We start from the raw sequence: 15,903 nt of genomic DNA on the forward strand, positions 1-15,903 counted from the left end.
TAATGGGCAGGCTGAGAAGTTTCTTTCCTGAATCTTTTCCTGGGGGAGTCCCTGGATCAGATTGAGATCCATTAGCTACTTTTTCACCAGATTGGGCACTTATGGCCTTATCCTGTACTCTAAGCATATTAATTAACAGTTCTAAGGAAGGATTCTTCCCTACACTCAAACCTCTCTCTATGCAGAGACTCCTTGCTCCTTTCCAGCTAAGGTGATCATATGCAAGTTTGGACAGTTCAACATTTTTGCCTGTGCCAGACATTTTTTTGAGAGAGTTAAAGTGATAGAAAAAGAGAAAAAAGTTTTCAGAACTTTTTGGAAAGACAGAAAAAAACTTTTTAAACTTTTAAGAACTTTTTGAAAGTTTTAGAAGTACTTTTCAGCACTTAGAAAAGAGTGAAAAGAGGAAATGCAAAACTTTTTGGCTATGTGTATATACACTGACCTTGTTTTGTATATTTTTCTCTTATGAAAAGTACAATGACAAGAGTGGTAAGTAGTCTCAAGCACTTATCCCACCACTGCACAACCAATGTAGGAGGCTGGACTGGCTTGTAGTGAGTACCAAGGGGTACTTGCACCTTGCACCAGGCCCAGTTATCCCTTATTAGTGTATAGGGTGTCTAGCAGCTTAGGCTGATAGATAATGGTAGCTTAGCAGAGCAGCTTAGGCTGAACTAGGAGACGTGTGAAGCTACCACAGTACCACTTAGTGTCATATGCACAATATCATAAGAAAACACAATACACAGTTATACTAAAAATAAAGGTACTTTATTTTTATGACAATATGCCAAAGTATCTTAGAGTGTACCCTCAGTGAGAGGATAGGAAATATACACAAGATATATATACACAATAGCAAAAATATGCAGTATAGTCTTAGAAAACAGTGCAAACAATGTATAGTTACAATAGGATGCAATGGGGAAACATAGGGATAGGGGCAACACAAACCATATACTCCAAAAGTGGAATGCGAACCACGAATGGACCCCAAACCTATGTGACCTTGTAGAGGGTCGCTGGGACTATTAGAAAATAGTGAGAGTTAGAAAAATAACCCTCCCCAAGACCCTGAAAAGTGAGTGCAAAGTGCACCAAAGTTCCCCTAAGGACAAAGAAGTCGTGTTAGAGGAATAATGCAGGAAAGACACAAACCAGCAATGCAACAACTGTGGATTTCCAATCTAGGGTACCTGTGGAACAAGGGGACCAAGTCCAAAAGTCACAAGCAAGTCGGAGATGGGCAGATGCCCAGGAAATGCCAGTTGCGGGTGCAAAGAAGCTTCGACTGGACAGAAGAAGCTGAGGTTTCTGCAGGAACGAAAAGGGCTAGAGACTTCTTCTTTGGTGGACAGATCCCGCTCGCCTTGGAGAGTCGTTCAGAAGTGTTTTTCCGCCGGAAGGACGCCAACAAGCCTTGCTACACGCAAATCGAGCGTTTGGCGTTTTTGGACGCTGCTGGAGCCCAGGAGGGACCAGGAGGTCGCAAACTGGACCTGCAGAGAGAGGGGACGTCGACCAAGACAAAGAGCCCTCACTGAAGCAGGTAGCACCCGGAGAAGTGCCAGAAACAGGCACTACGAGGATGCGTGAAATGGTGCTCGCCGAAGTTGCACGAAGGAGTCCCACGTCGCCGGAGACCAACTTAGAAAGTGGTGCAATGCAGGTTAGAGTGCCGTGGACCCAGGCTTGGCTGTGCACAAAGGATTTCCGCCGGAAGTGCACAGGGGCCGGAGTAGCTGCAAAGTTGCGGTTCCCAGCAATGCAGCCCAGCGAGGTGAGGCAAGGACTTACCTCCACCAAACTTGGGCTGAAGAGTCACTGGACTGTGGGGGTCACTTGGACTGCATTGCTGGTTTCGAGGGACCTCGCTCGTTGTGCTGAGAGGAGACCCAAGGGACCGGTAATGCAGCTTTTTGGTGCCTGCGGTTGCAGGGGGAAGATTCCGTCGACCCACGGGAGATTTCTTCGGAGCTTCTGGTGCAGAGAGGAGGCAGACTACCCCCACAGCATGCACAAGCAGGAAAACAGTCGAGAAGGCGGCAGGATCAGCGTTACAGAGTTGCAGTAGTCGTCTTTGCTACTATGTTGCAGGTTTGCAGGCTTCCAGCGCGGTCAGCGGTCGATTCCTTATCAGAAGGTGAAGAGGGAGATGCGGAGGAACTCGGCTGAGCTCATGCATTCGTTATCTAAAGTTTCCCCAGAGACAGAGACCCTAAATAGCCAGAAAAGAGGGTTTGGCTACCTAGGAGAGAGGAAAGGCTACTAACACATGAAGGAGCCTATCAGCAGGAGTCTCTGACGTCACCTGGTGGCACTGGCCACTCAGAGCAGTCCAGTGTGCTAGCAGCACCTCTGTTTCCAAGATGGCAGAGGTCTGGAGCACACTGGAGGAGCTCTGGACACCTCCCAGGGGAGGTGCAGGTCAGGGGAGTGGTCACTCCCCTTTCCTTTGTCCAGTTTCGCGCCAGAGCAGGGGCTAAGGGGTCCCTGAACCGGTGTAGACTGGCTTATGCAGAATTGGGCACATCTGTGCCAAACAAAGCATTTCCAGAGGCTGGGGGAGGCTACTCCTCCCCTGCCTTCACACCATTTTCCAAAGGGAGAGGGTGTCACACCCTCTCTCAGAGGAAGTTCTTTGTTCTGCCATCCTGGGCTAGGCCTGGCTGGACCCCAGGAGGGCAGCTGCCTGTCTGAGGGGTTGGCAGCAGCAGCAGCTGCAGAGAAACCCCAGGAAGGGCAGTCTGGCAGTACCAGGGTCTGTGCTACAGACCACTGGGATCATGGAATTGTACCAACAATGCCAGGATGGCATAGAGGGGGCAATTCCATGATCATAGACATGTTACATGGCCATATTCGGAGTTACCATGGTGAAGCTACATATAGGTAGTGACCTATATGTAGTGCACGCGTGTAATGGTGTCCCCGCACTCACAAAGTTCAGTGAATTGGCTCTGAACAATGTGGGGGCACCTTGGCTAGTGCCAGGGTGCCCTCACACTAAGTAACTTTGCACCTAACCTTTACCAGGTAAAGGTTAGACATATAGGTGACTTATAAGTTACTTAAGTGCAGTGTAAAATGGCTGTGAAATAACGTGGACGTTATTTCACTCAGGCTGCAGTGGCAGGCCTGTGTAAGAATTGTCAGAGCTCCCTATGGGTGGCAAAAGAAATGCTGCAGCCCATAGGGATTTCCTGGAACCCCAATACCCTGGGTACCTCAGTACCATATACTAGGGAATTATAAGGGTGTTCCAGTAAGCCAATGTAAATTGGTAAAAAATGGTCACTAGCCTGTCAGTGACAATTTGGAAAGAAATGAGAGAGCATAACCACTGAGGTTCTGATTAGCAGAGCCTCAGTGAGACAGTTAGTCACTACACAGGTAACACATTCAGGCACACTTATGAGCACTGGGGCCCTGGGTTACCAGGGTCCCAGTGACACATACAACTAAAACAACATATATACAGTGAAAAATGGGGGTAACATGCCAGGCAAGATGGTACTTTCCTACAGTAGGCTCAGGGGGTTTACCTGGACAGGACTTATCCCCTGGCCTATGGCCTCTATTTTTACACACAAAGTACCAAGGCTTTTAAAATTGTGTAGGTTGAGGAGAAGAGGAAGAATTTGTTTTATCCCCACCCTCTGAAGAGTGTTTAAGATTTGAAGTGGGATCTTTGGTTTTACCCTTATCCCCATGCTTATCTTGAGATTTTTCACCATCTTTCTTCTTATTGCCATCTTTGTCACCCCCTGTATGAACTTTTCTGTTCACCCTTGTTCTGACCCATTTGTCTGCCTTCTTTCCCAATTCTTGGGGAGAGGTCAGATCAGAGTCTACCAGGTACTGGTGCAACAAATCAGACACACAATTATTAAGAATATGCTCTCTCAGGATCAAGTTATACAGGCTTTCATAATCAGTAACTTTACTGCCATGTAACCACCCCTCCAAGGCCTTCACTGAATGGTCAATGAAATCAACCCAGTCTTGTGAAGACTCCTTTATGGTCTCTCTGAACTTTATCCTGTATTGTTCAGTGGTTAAGCCATAACCATCCAGGAGTGCATTCTTAAGAACTGTAAAATTATTGGCATCACTTTCTTTCACAGTAAGGAGTCTATCCCTACCCTTTCCATTAAATGATATCCATAGGATAGCAGCCCACTGCCTTTGAGGGACATCCTGTACAACACAGGCCCTCTCAAGTGCAGCAAACCACTTGTTAATGTCATCCCCCTCCTTATAAGGGGGAACTATCTTATGCAGATTCCTGGAATCATGCTCTTTGCAGGATGACTATGGGGAATACTGCTGCTGCCACCATGGGTTTCTAAACCCAGTTTCTGTCTCTCCTTCTCTACTTCTAAAGTCTGTCTATCCAAATCCAGCTGTTGCTTCTTGAGCTTCAGTCTGGTTTGTTCCACTCTCAATCTATTGAGCTCCCTTTCTAACAATCTGTCATCAGGGTGGGTGGGAGGGACATGCCTTGAAACAGAAGTATGGTGAGAATGGACAGAAGGAGACCTGTCCCTTACAGAAGCCACCCTAACAGCTTGGCTAACAGAAACATCACTACCAGTATGGTGAGAATAAATGCTTTTGCTATGATGTGAGACAACACTATTTCTATGGTGTGGCTCCTCATCATTACCAACTATGCTAGACTGTCTAGTAATGGGTAGGCTAGGAAGTTTCTTTCCTGAATCTTTTCCTGGGGGAGTCCCTGGATCAGATTGAGAACCATTAGCTACTTTTTCTACAGATTGGGCACTTATGGCCTTATCCTGTACTCTAAGCATGTTAATTAACAGTTCTAAGGAAGGATTCTTCCCTACACTCAAACCTCTCTCTATGCAGAGATTCCTTGCTCCTTTCCAGCAAAGGTGATCATATGCAAGTTTGGACAGATCAACATTTTGGCCTGTGCCAGACATTTTTAGAGAGAGTTAAAGTGATAGTAAAAGATAAAAAGTTTGTCAGAGCTTTTAGAAAGACAGAGAAAAAAACTTTTTAAACTTTTTAGAACTTTTTAGAAAGTTAGAAGTACTTTTCAGCACTTAGAAAAGAGTGAAAAGAGGAAATGCAAAACTTTTTGGCTATGTGTATATACACTGACCTTGTTTTGTATATTTTTATCTTATGAAAAGTACAATGACAAGAGTGGTAAGTAGTCTCAAAGCACTTATCCCACCGCTGCACAACCAATGTAGGAGGCTGGACTGGCTTGTAGTGAGTACCAAGGGGTACTTGCACCTTGCACCAGGCCCAGTTATCCCTTATTAGTGTATAGGGTGTCTAGCAGCTTAGGCTGATAGATAATGGTAGCTTAGCAGAGCAGCTTAGGCTGAACTAGGAGACGTGTGAAGCTACTACAGTACCACCTAGTGTCATATGCACAATATCATAAGAAAACACAATACACAGTTATACTAAAAATAAAGGTACTTTATTTTTATGACAATATGCCAAAGTATCTTAGAGTGTACCCTCAGTGAGAGGATAGGAAATATACACAAGATATATATACACAATAGCAAAAATATGCAGTATAGTCTTAGAAAACTGTGCAAACAATGTATAGTTACAATAGGATGCAATGGGGACACATAGGGATAGGGGCAACACAAAACATATACTCCAAAAGTGGAATGCGAACCACGAATGGACCCCAAACCTATGTGACCTTGTAGAGGGTCGCTGGGACTATTAGAAAATATTGAGAGTTAGAAAAATAACCCTCCCCAAGACCCTGAAAAGTGAGTGCAAAGTGCACTAAAGTTCCCCTAAGGACAAAGAAGTCGTGTTAGAGGAATAATGCAGGAAAGACACAAACCAGCAATGCAACAACTGTGGATTTCCAATCTAGGGTACCTGTGGAACAAGGGGACCAAGTCCAAAAGTCACAAGCAAGTCGGAGATGGGCAGATGCCCAGGAAATGCCAGCTGCGGGTGCAAAGAAGCTTCTACTGGACAGAAGAAGCTGAGGTTTCTGCAGGAACGAAAAGGGCTAGAGACTTCCCCTTTGGTGGACATATCCCGCTTGCTGTGGAGAGTCGTGCAGAAGTGTTTTCCCGCCAAAAGAATGCCAACAAGCCTTGCTAGCTGCAAATCGTGCGGTTAGCGTTTTTGGACGCTGCTGAGGCCCAGGAGGGACCAGGAGGTCGCAAATTGGACCAGCTGAGAGAGGGGACGTGGAGCAAGACAAGGAGTCCTCTCTGACGCAGGTAGCACCCGGAGAAGTGCCAGAAACAGGCACTACGAGGATGCGTGAAACAGTGCTCGCCGAAGTTGCACAAAGGAGTCCCACGTCGCCGGAGACCAACATAGAAAGTCGTGCAATGCAGGTTAGAGTGCCGTGGACCCAGGCTTGGCTGTGCACAAAGGATTTCCGCCGGAAGTGCACAGGGACCGGAGTAGCTGCAAAGTGGCGGTTCCGAGCAATGCAGCCCAGCGAGGTGAGGCAAGGACTTACCTCCACCAAACTTGGACTGAAGAGTCACTGGACTGTGGGGGTCACTTGGACAGAGTTGCTGGATTCGAGGGACCTCGCTCGTCGTGCTGAGAGGAGACCCACGGGACCGGTAATGCAGCTTTTGGGTGCCTGCGGTTGCAGGGGGAAGATTCCGTCGACCCACGGGAGATTTCTTCGGAGCTTCTGGTGCAGAGAGGAGGCAGACTACCCCCACAGCATGCACGAGCAGGAAAACAGTCGAGAAGGCGGCAGGATCAGCGTTACAGAGTTGCAGTAGTCGTCTTTGCTACTATGTTGCAGGTTTGCAGGCTTCCAGCGCGGTCAGCAGTCGATTCCTTATCAGAAGGTGAAGAGAGAGATGCAGAGGAACTCGGCTGAGCTCATGCATTCGTTATCTAAAGTTTCCCCAGAGACAGAGACCCTAAATAGCCAGAAAAGAGGGTTTGGCTACTTAGGAGAGAGGATAGGCTACTAACACCTGAAGGAGCCTATCAGAAGGAGTCTCTGACGTCACCTGGTGGTACTGGCCACTCAGAGCAGTCCAGTGTGCCAGCAGCACCTCTGTTTCCAAGATGGCAGAGGTCTGGAGCACACTGGAGGAGCTCTGGACACCTCCCAGGGGAGGTGCAGGTCAGGGGAGTGGTCACTCCCCTTTCCTTTGTCCAGTTTCGCGCCAGAGCAGGGCTAAGGGGTCCCCTGAACCGGTGTAGACTGGCTTATGCAGAATTGGGCACATCTGTGCCCAACAAAGCATTTCCAGAGGCTGGGGGAGGCTACTCCTCCCCTGCCTTCACACCATTTTCCAAAGGGAGAGGGTGTAACACCCTCTCTCAGAGGAAGTTCTTTGTTCTGCCATCCTGGGCCAGGCCTGGCTGGACCCCAGGAGGGCAGATGCCTGTCTGAGGGGTTGGCAGCAGCAGCAGCTGCAGTGAAACCCCAGGAAGGGCAGTTTGGCAGTACCAGGGTCTGTGCTACAGACCACTGGGATCATGGGATTGTGCCAACTATGCCAGGATGGCATATAGGGGGCAATTCCATGATCATAGACATGTTACATGGCCATATTCGGAGTTACCATTGTGAAGCTACATATAGGTAGTGACCTATATGTAGTGCACGCGTGTAATGGAGTCCCCGCACTCACAAAGTTCAGGGAATTGGCTCTGAACAATGTGGGGGCACCTTGGCTAGTGCCAGGGTGCCCTCACACTAAGTAACTTTGCACCTAACCTTTACCAGGTAAAGGTTAGACATATAGGTGACGTATAAGCTACTTAAGTGCAGTGTAAAATGGCTGTGAAATAACGTGGACGTTATTTCACTCAGGCTGCAGTGGCAGGCCTGTGTAAGAATTGTCAGAGCTCCCTATAGGTGGCAAAAGAAATGCTGCAGCCCATAGGGATCTCCTGGAACCCCAATACCCTGGGTACCTCAGTACCATATACTAGGGAATTATAAGGGTGTTCCAGTAAGCCAATGTAAATTGGTAAAAAATGGTCACTAGCCTGTTAGTGACAATTTGTAAAGAGAGAGCATAACCACTGAGGTTCTGGTTAGCAGAGCCTCAGTGAGACAGTTAGGCACCACACAGGGAACACATACATATAGGCCACAAACTTATGAGCACTGGGGTCCTGACTAGCAGGGTCCCAGTGACACATAACAAACATACTGAAAACATAGGGTTTTCACTATGAGCACTGGGCCCTGGCTGGCAGGATCCCAGTGAGACAGTGAAAACACCCTGACATACACTCACAAACAGGCCAAAAGTGGGGGTAACAAGGCTAGAAAGAGGCTACTTTCTCACAGCAAGCCATGGCCATTTGCTGTTCACCGCTACCGAACCCCTCAAGGGAAGGCGCAGCTGCAAGCACACGCATCCACCTACATCCGGGACAACTTCGGCTTAGTGACATCCAGGAGGGTTACCTGGGCAGCGGCCAAGGCAACATTAGGGGCCACATGATGCATGACGCCGCGCTAGTGAACAAGAACAGGGCGGCGCAGCAAGCCACCTAAGAAACTGACATTGAACGCTTGACACGACAATATACAGCTCACCCCTCCCTCCCCACCCATAGGGAACTGGAGAGAGCCCGTATGGCTTTTAACAAACTCTTTACTTCTCAGGCCGAATACGCGCTCCAGCGCTTACAAGGTCGGCACTATGAGCAGGGCGAGAAGGCTGACCTCTTGTTGGCAGCTCAGCTTCGCCAACGAGCATCAACCCTAGCTATACAGGCTTTCAAGCCTGTATAGCGGGGGAGACTCTCACACACCCACAAGAGATAGTAGACAAATTTGCGACCTTTTACGGTCACCATTATGCCCGGGAATCACAGCCTTCTCCGACCCAGATAGAGGCTTTTCTCAATAAAGTTACTTTGCCCTCGCTTTCCGACGAGGGCCGAGAACTGCTGGGGGGGATATCACCTGGCAGGAACTCCTACAGGTTGTCTCCGCTCTCCCGTATCACAAATTGCCCGGTGAAGATGGATTTCCTGCGCAATCCTTTAAGTGGGCCAGAGAAGAAACACTGGATGTCCTACATGGGGCGCTGGATGAGGCGTGTCAGCTGGACTCTCTGGGGGCGATCTCCAACACCGCTATAATTGCCGTTATACCAAAACCTGGCCGGACCCTCTGCTTTGTGGTAATTACCGACCCATATCCCTCCTGAACGGCGATATCAAGATATTCGCCAGTGTCCTGGTGAATTGCCTTCGTAAGGTCATCCTGTCTCTCATACACCGGACGCAGGTCGGATTCCTGCCGGGCTGCAACTCAAGGAATCATCTCCGTAACTTTTGCCACGCCTTTTGGGGGGCTCGGGCCATGCCGGAGGCCGCGCTAGCACTGTCCCTTGATGCCAAAAAGGGGTTTGACCGCATAGAATGGCGATACCTATTTTAAACATTGGCGAAGTTTAGACTGGGCGATCAATTTATCTCTAAAGTCCATCTGCTGTATTTCCATCCTACGGCGCAGGTAAACTGCGGGGGCTTTCTCTTGGATCCTTTTCCTATTAGAAGAGGAACACAGCAGTGAAGCCCTCGTTCCCCCCTGCTGTTCTGGCTGCCATTCGCACGTCCCCGGGATAGCGGGCCTCCCACTTCCGGGCAGCACCACCTCTAAACTTTACCTGTATGCTGATGATGTCCTGTTCACGTTAACCGACCTCGACCACTCACTGCCTGCTCCCATGGAGCTCATTGAAGACTTTGCTTCCATCTCAGGCTTGCGGGTAAACTGGGACAAGAGCGAGGCCCTCACCCTTTCACGGACGATGACGAAATCAGCGCTTCTGGACTTCTCATTTCGCTGCACCCCAAAGCGCATTAAATACCTGGGGGTCTTTATCAACCGCGCCCTAGATCGAATGTCAGTATATAACCTAGACCCCCTCATCGCACGCATGAGATTTGACTTTGACTAATGGGCCCAGCTAAGCCTCTCCATGTGGGTCAGATTGCAGGTGGTGCGGATGGTCACGGTACTGCGCTTCACATACGTACTGGGACTTTTGCCCCTCCAGATACCCCTCTCCACGTTGAGATCGGTGGATGCCGCAATCAGGTCATTGTGTGGGGGTTTATGTGCCCCCGTCTAGCACCGGCCAAACTAATAGCTTGCAGATCACACGGCGGAATGGGACTCCCCTCGGTGGACCACTACGCTTTGGCCCTCCACTTGTCACCACTGGCTGAGACCCTGTCCGACCCCGCAGAATCGCCGTAGTGGATAACCGTGGAGAGAGTATTGCTCTCCCACGCAGGAGGCCTAAATGGGCTTTACTGCACGACTTCTGCGCCCTTGACCTTAGCGTAGGTCGCTCCCTCGCCTCCGCAGCGCCACCAGTGCTTGCCTGCCTCAGTGTTGCCTATTTCTGCCTGTGTGCCCCCGTGACTGCCGCTTCCACTTCTCTCCTTGTTTCACGAGTGCGTGGCCCCAGAGTGCCCGGTTCCCCTCTTTTATTTTGTACCCCCGAGTGCCTGCCTCAGAGACTGCCTGGTTGAACGTAATTCCACATTTTTTCTGTATCCCCGAGTGCGTGGCCCCCCCCCTGTGCGCCCGGTGCCCCTGCTCGTTGTGCTTGTTTTTCTCCGCCTATTTTCGTCCTTTTTCCGCCTTTCTCGTCGTCTGCATCGCTCTTCCCCTGTTTTCTCGCCACCCTCCCAAAGCCGTTTTTCCCTCGTTTTTTCCCGCCGCCCGCCTCCCGCTTTTCCCGCCGTTCCTGCGCTCCTCAAGCGCAATCCCATTGGCTCACCTACCCTCCCGCCTCCCAGCTGACCCCTCCTCCTCGGCTACCCCATATATGGCGGCCGCTGCGAGGCAGCGCAGCGGACGCGCGAAGGGGGCGCGGCTAAGGCAAGCCCGTCTGCGCCCGTCCGCGCCTGGACCGCGCCCAGCGCCCGAACCCCTGGTCCCCGCGACCCCCACCCCATCCGCCACCCCCGCCTGACCTACGACACCACCACCCTCACCGCCCTCAACCCCGGCCGCACGCCGGGGGTGCTACCGCCCCGAAGCGGACCCACGGATCCTTCACCTGCCGCAACTGCCGCTTTACCTGCCTACGAACACACATCACACCCGACAAGAACGACTCCCCCGGAAACAACCTCGACTGCATGCTGATCAACACCCGATCCGTCCAAAGGCATGCCATCGAACTATGGAACCTCATCGACTCAACAACACCGGACATCGCCTTCCTCACCAAGACCTGGATGAACCCCTCCTCGACACCCGATATCGCCATAGCCATCCCCGACGGCTACAAAATCATCCGGAAAGACCGCACCAACCGCACCGGAGGAGGCATCGCCATCGCACACAAAATCTCCATCCGCATCTCGATCCACGTCGACGACTCACTCCCCGACGCCGAACACCTCCACTTCACGATCCACAGCGACCCCAAGACCACCCTCAGAGGCACCCTCATGTACAGACCACCAGGACCACACACTAAGTTCAGCGAAGACATCGCAGACTTCGTCAGCCCACACGCACTCCCGTCCACCGACTACATCCTCCTAGGGGACCTCAACTTCCACCTGGAGAACCACACCGACAACAACACCACCGCCTTACTGGACAACCTCGCCAACCTGGGACTGAAACAGCTAGTCAACATCCCCACCCACCACGCCGGACACACGCTCGACCCCATCTTCTCCTCCAGCAAACACATCTCTTTCAGCCACACCACCGAACTCGCCTGGTCGGACCACAGCTGTGTCCACTTCAGCTTCAAGAAGACCACCGTGCACCACCACACCCAGCAACCACCAAGAAGACAGTGGAATCGAATCACCACGGAACAACTCACATCGACCCTCTCTCAGAACCAACCCACCAGCACCACAGACCCCAACGAAGCCGCTAACAACCTCACGAGCTGGATCTCCGACTGCGCCAACCTCCTGGCCCCCCTGAAGACCCAAGCAAACACCAACAACCACAAGAAAAACTCCTGGTTCACCCCCGACCTCAAGGACTCCAAAAAAGAATGCCGCACCCTCGAAAAGACTTGGCGCCTCAACCAGACCGAGGAGAACATGTCTGCTCTCAAGAACGCCACCCGCCAACACCACCAACGCCTCCGCGCCGCATGAAAATCAGCCTTCCAGAACAGACTAGACAACAACGCCCACAACAGCAAGGAACTATTTGGCATCGTCAAAGAACTCTCCAACCCCGACGCAGAAAACAACTCCATCCCTCCCTCACAGGACCTCTGCGACTCCCTCGCAGCTTTCTTCCACCACAAGATCACCGACATCTACAACAGCTTCACCACAACCAACACGAACCCACCACTGGAACCCGCCACCGACAACACCACCATCCTCACCTGGAACCCAACCACCACCGAGGAAACCTCCCGCATCATGAACTCCATCCACTCAGGATCACCATCCGACCCCTGCCCGCACCACATCTTCAACAAAGCCGACAACATCATCGCACCCCACCTCCGAGACATCATCAACGCGTCTTTCACCACCGCCACCTTCCCGGAGAACTGGAAACACGCCGAACTCAACGCCCTCCTAAAGAAACCAACAGCAGACCCCACCGAACTCAAAAACTTCCGGCCCATCTCGCTCCTACCGTTCCCCGCCAAAGTGATTGAGAAAATCGTCAATGCTCAATTCACCACCGCCCTGGAAACCAACGACTCACTTGACCCCTCACAGTTCGGCTTCAGAGCTAACCACAGCACCGAGACCGCCCTCATCGCAGCCACGGACGACATCAGATCCCTGACCGACAAAGGAGAAACCGTGGCCCTCATACTCCTGGACCTCTCTGCAGCCTTCGACACGGTATGCCACCGGACCCTGATATGTCACCTCAGCAACACCGGCATCAGAGGCAAGGCCCTGGAATGGATCATCTCCTTCCTCTCCGGAAGAACTCAGAGAGTCCGCCTCCCCCCCTTCAGATCCACAGCCACAGAGATCATCTGCGGCGTCCCCCAAAGATCCTCCCTCAGCCCCACCCTCTTCAACATCTACATGACCCCCCTGGCAAACATCGCACGAAAACACGGACTCGACCTCATATCCTACGCCGACGACACCCAGCTCATCTTATCCCTCACCAACAACCCCACCTCAGCAAGAACCAGACTACACGAAGGCATGAAGGAAGTAGCGAACTGGATGACAGACAGCCGGCTTAAACTGAACACAGAAAAGACGGAGGTCCTCATCCTCGGCCCTACACCCACCGCCTGGGACGACTCCTGGTGGCCTCCCGCCCTGGGCAGCACTCCCCAACCCACCAACCACGCACGCAACCTCGGCTTCATCCTGGACTCATCCCTCTCCATGACCAGACAGGTCAACTCAGTGACCTCGGCATGCTTCAACACCCTCCGCATGCTCCGCAAGATCTTCCGCTGGATCCCCACCGACACCAGGAAGACCGTCACCCACGCCCTCATCACCAGTCGCTTGGACTATGGGAACACTCTGTACGCCGGCATCACCATCAAGCTGCAGAGGAAACTGCAACGAATCCAGAACGCTGCCGCACGACTCATCCTGAACATACCCCGCCACCACCACATCTCCGGACACCTGAAGAAACTTCAGTGGCTCCCAGTCAACAAGAGGATCACCTTCAGACTCCTCACCCACGCACACAAAGCCCTGCACAACCTCGGACCAAAACTCATCAACCACCGCGTCTCATTCTACACTCCTCCGCGCACCCTACGCTCGACCGGACAAGCCCTGGCAGCTGTACCCCGCATCCGCAAAGCCACCGCCGGAGGAAGATCCTTCTCTTTTCTGGCAGCGAAGACCTGGAACTCCCTTCCCAGCCACCTTCGCGCCATACAGGACCACCTCCCCTTCAGAAGGCAGCTCAAGACCTGGCTCTACGAGCACTGACCCCCCCCCCTCCCCCCCAGCGCCTTGAGACCCTTACGGGTGAGTAGCGCGCTTTATAAATGTATTTGATTGATTGATTGATCTCACGATCCAAATCCGATTCTGAAGGTGACAAGTGTGGCATGGCTGAGGGCTCACTTTCTTCTGGGGGTCCACCCCTTTCTCCACGCCCAGGCTCCCTTGTGGCACAATGATAGTATGCACACAGTCAGAACGGCCCTTAACTGGCCTCAATGGAGGGACGCAGGGATTAACGGCCTAATTCAGGTGCTGGAGAACGGTAGGCTCAAACCTTTTACCAGTTTGCAGGAGGAATTCCGCCTCCATCCTGCACAGGAGTGGAGATAACTGCAACTCCGGGATTGTATGCGCCACCACCCTGACGTGGCCCGACGGAAGCAGCAATCCTCACCCATAATAGCTTACTTGACGACATGGGGGAGACACAAGGGCGTAATGTCTGGCCTATACGAAGTCCTTGCCAGCCACCTATATTCTCGACCTGTTCTGGATAAACTGCGTTTACAATGAGAAGCCCGCCTCCAGCAGACTTTTGATGAGGAGGACTGGGCAGACATGGTGGAAGCGTTAGGCAGAGGTTCGAAGCTCGTTTAAAGTTCTGCCTCTTCAAAATACTTCACAATTGGTACTGGACCCCGGTGTAGTTGCACAGGACCGGCCTTGTCCCGCATGCATCATGCTGGCGCTGCGCAGATCCATGCTGTGACTTGCTCCATGTAATCAGTAGCTGCCCATCTCTATAACCCCTATGGAAATCGGTTGAACGTGTTGCTTCCAACCCCCTTTACCCCCCTCACTACTCCTGCTGCATGACACAACCTCCCTCCCGGCCTTATCGCGACCGCAAAAGAGGCTTCTACATACAGCCTTGGCTACTGCAAAAATATGTATCCTGCATTATCGGAGATCTGCAACTCCCCCGCGCCCGAGGAATGGATTGTGGTGATGACTAGCATAGCAACACATGAGAGAGTCATAGATGACCTTCAGGATCAGGTGGTCATCTTTGCTCAGGTATGGGCCCCCTTCCTTACAGGTGTACCGACCGCACCATCGTCACCATTATTGACCCCCAGTTAATCTCGCGCACCTCCCACGCCCTTTCCCCTCGCCCCCTCCCCCTACTTCACACACCCTCCTTTCCCCCCCTTTTCACACTCTCTCCCTTCTTTCCGCCCATGCCCTGAAGACACCGCATCTGTCCTTCTGGTCTCGCTAGTCCTCCTTCCCCATCCCCCCTCACCACCATATTTATATCTATACCTCATTTTATCTATTTTCTTCTACTTTCCTCTCCTATCTTTCTTTTCTTTTCCGACGCTGGTCCCCCCGCTTTGTTTTCCCTTCCCTCCCTCCCCTCCTCCTCTTTTCCTTTTTCTGTACGTTTCTCGACAAGCCTTGTAAGACCTGGAGGTGTCCCACCTTTTTCCCATGCATGTCTCCATAACTCTTATTTTTTGAATCACCAGAACACCAAGGCGCAGCTTACCCTTGCTTCTTACCCTCCCTTGCCTGATAGCCTTTGTTGTGGGACGGATTACATCTACGATAGTTGTATAGAATCTTTGACCATAGTGACCCTCACCAATGGAGAAGACACACAGGGATGCAGGGTTACTATTTGGAGGTCCCACCTCGGAATGTTACCCGAACAAGCTAGTTGCCCCCTCTTTTGGCAGCGTACTTCTCCAAGACCTGCATTCTCTACCTTCCGCCTCTCCCCCTCCCCACTCCCCCTTTCCCCATCCCTTTGGCGTTGGTGTTCTGTTTCCCATCACCGATCGCCCCATCCCATCCCTATTATCCAGTTATCTTCTTCTGGCATTCTTTTCTCATTCTTTTCCTGCCACCGTTTGAATATTCTGTTGCCCATGCCTACGCTTTGTTTCTACATTCCTGCCTCAGGCAACGCTCTTGCGATCTTTGGACCATAATATGCAAGATCCGTTATCTGTTAAACACTGCTCTTTTTGGTTT

General features: G+C 51.6%; 1 protein-coding gene across 1 annotated transcript in view; it reads left to right on the top strand.

Annotated features, from left to right (window-relative positions):
- The window catches only part of LOC138286373 (scavenger receptor cysteine-rich type 1 protein M130-like), a 793,269-nt gene that overhangs the window by 462,627 nt on the left and 314,739 nt on the right, over positions 1-15,903 (top strand). Inside the window, exon 10 of the mRNA XM_069226532.1 lies at positions 8,627-8,749. Coding sequence (XP_069082633.1) covers positions 8,627-8,749 — 123 coding nt within the window. The remainder of the gene's footprint in view (positions 1-8,626; positions 8,750-15,903) is intronic.

Source organism: Pleurodeles waltl, chromosome 3_2 (genome assembly GCF_031143425.1).
Source record: "Pleurodeles waltl isolate 20211129_DDA chromosome 3_2, aPleWal1.hap1.20221129, whole genome shotgun sequence".
In the NCBI taxonomy this organism is placed as follows: Eukaryota; Metazoa; Chordata; class Amphibia; order Caudata; family Salamandridae; genus Pleurodeles; species Pleurodeles waltl.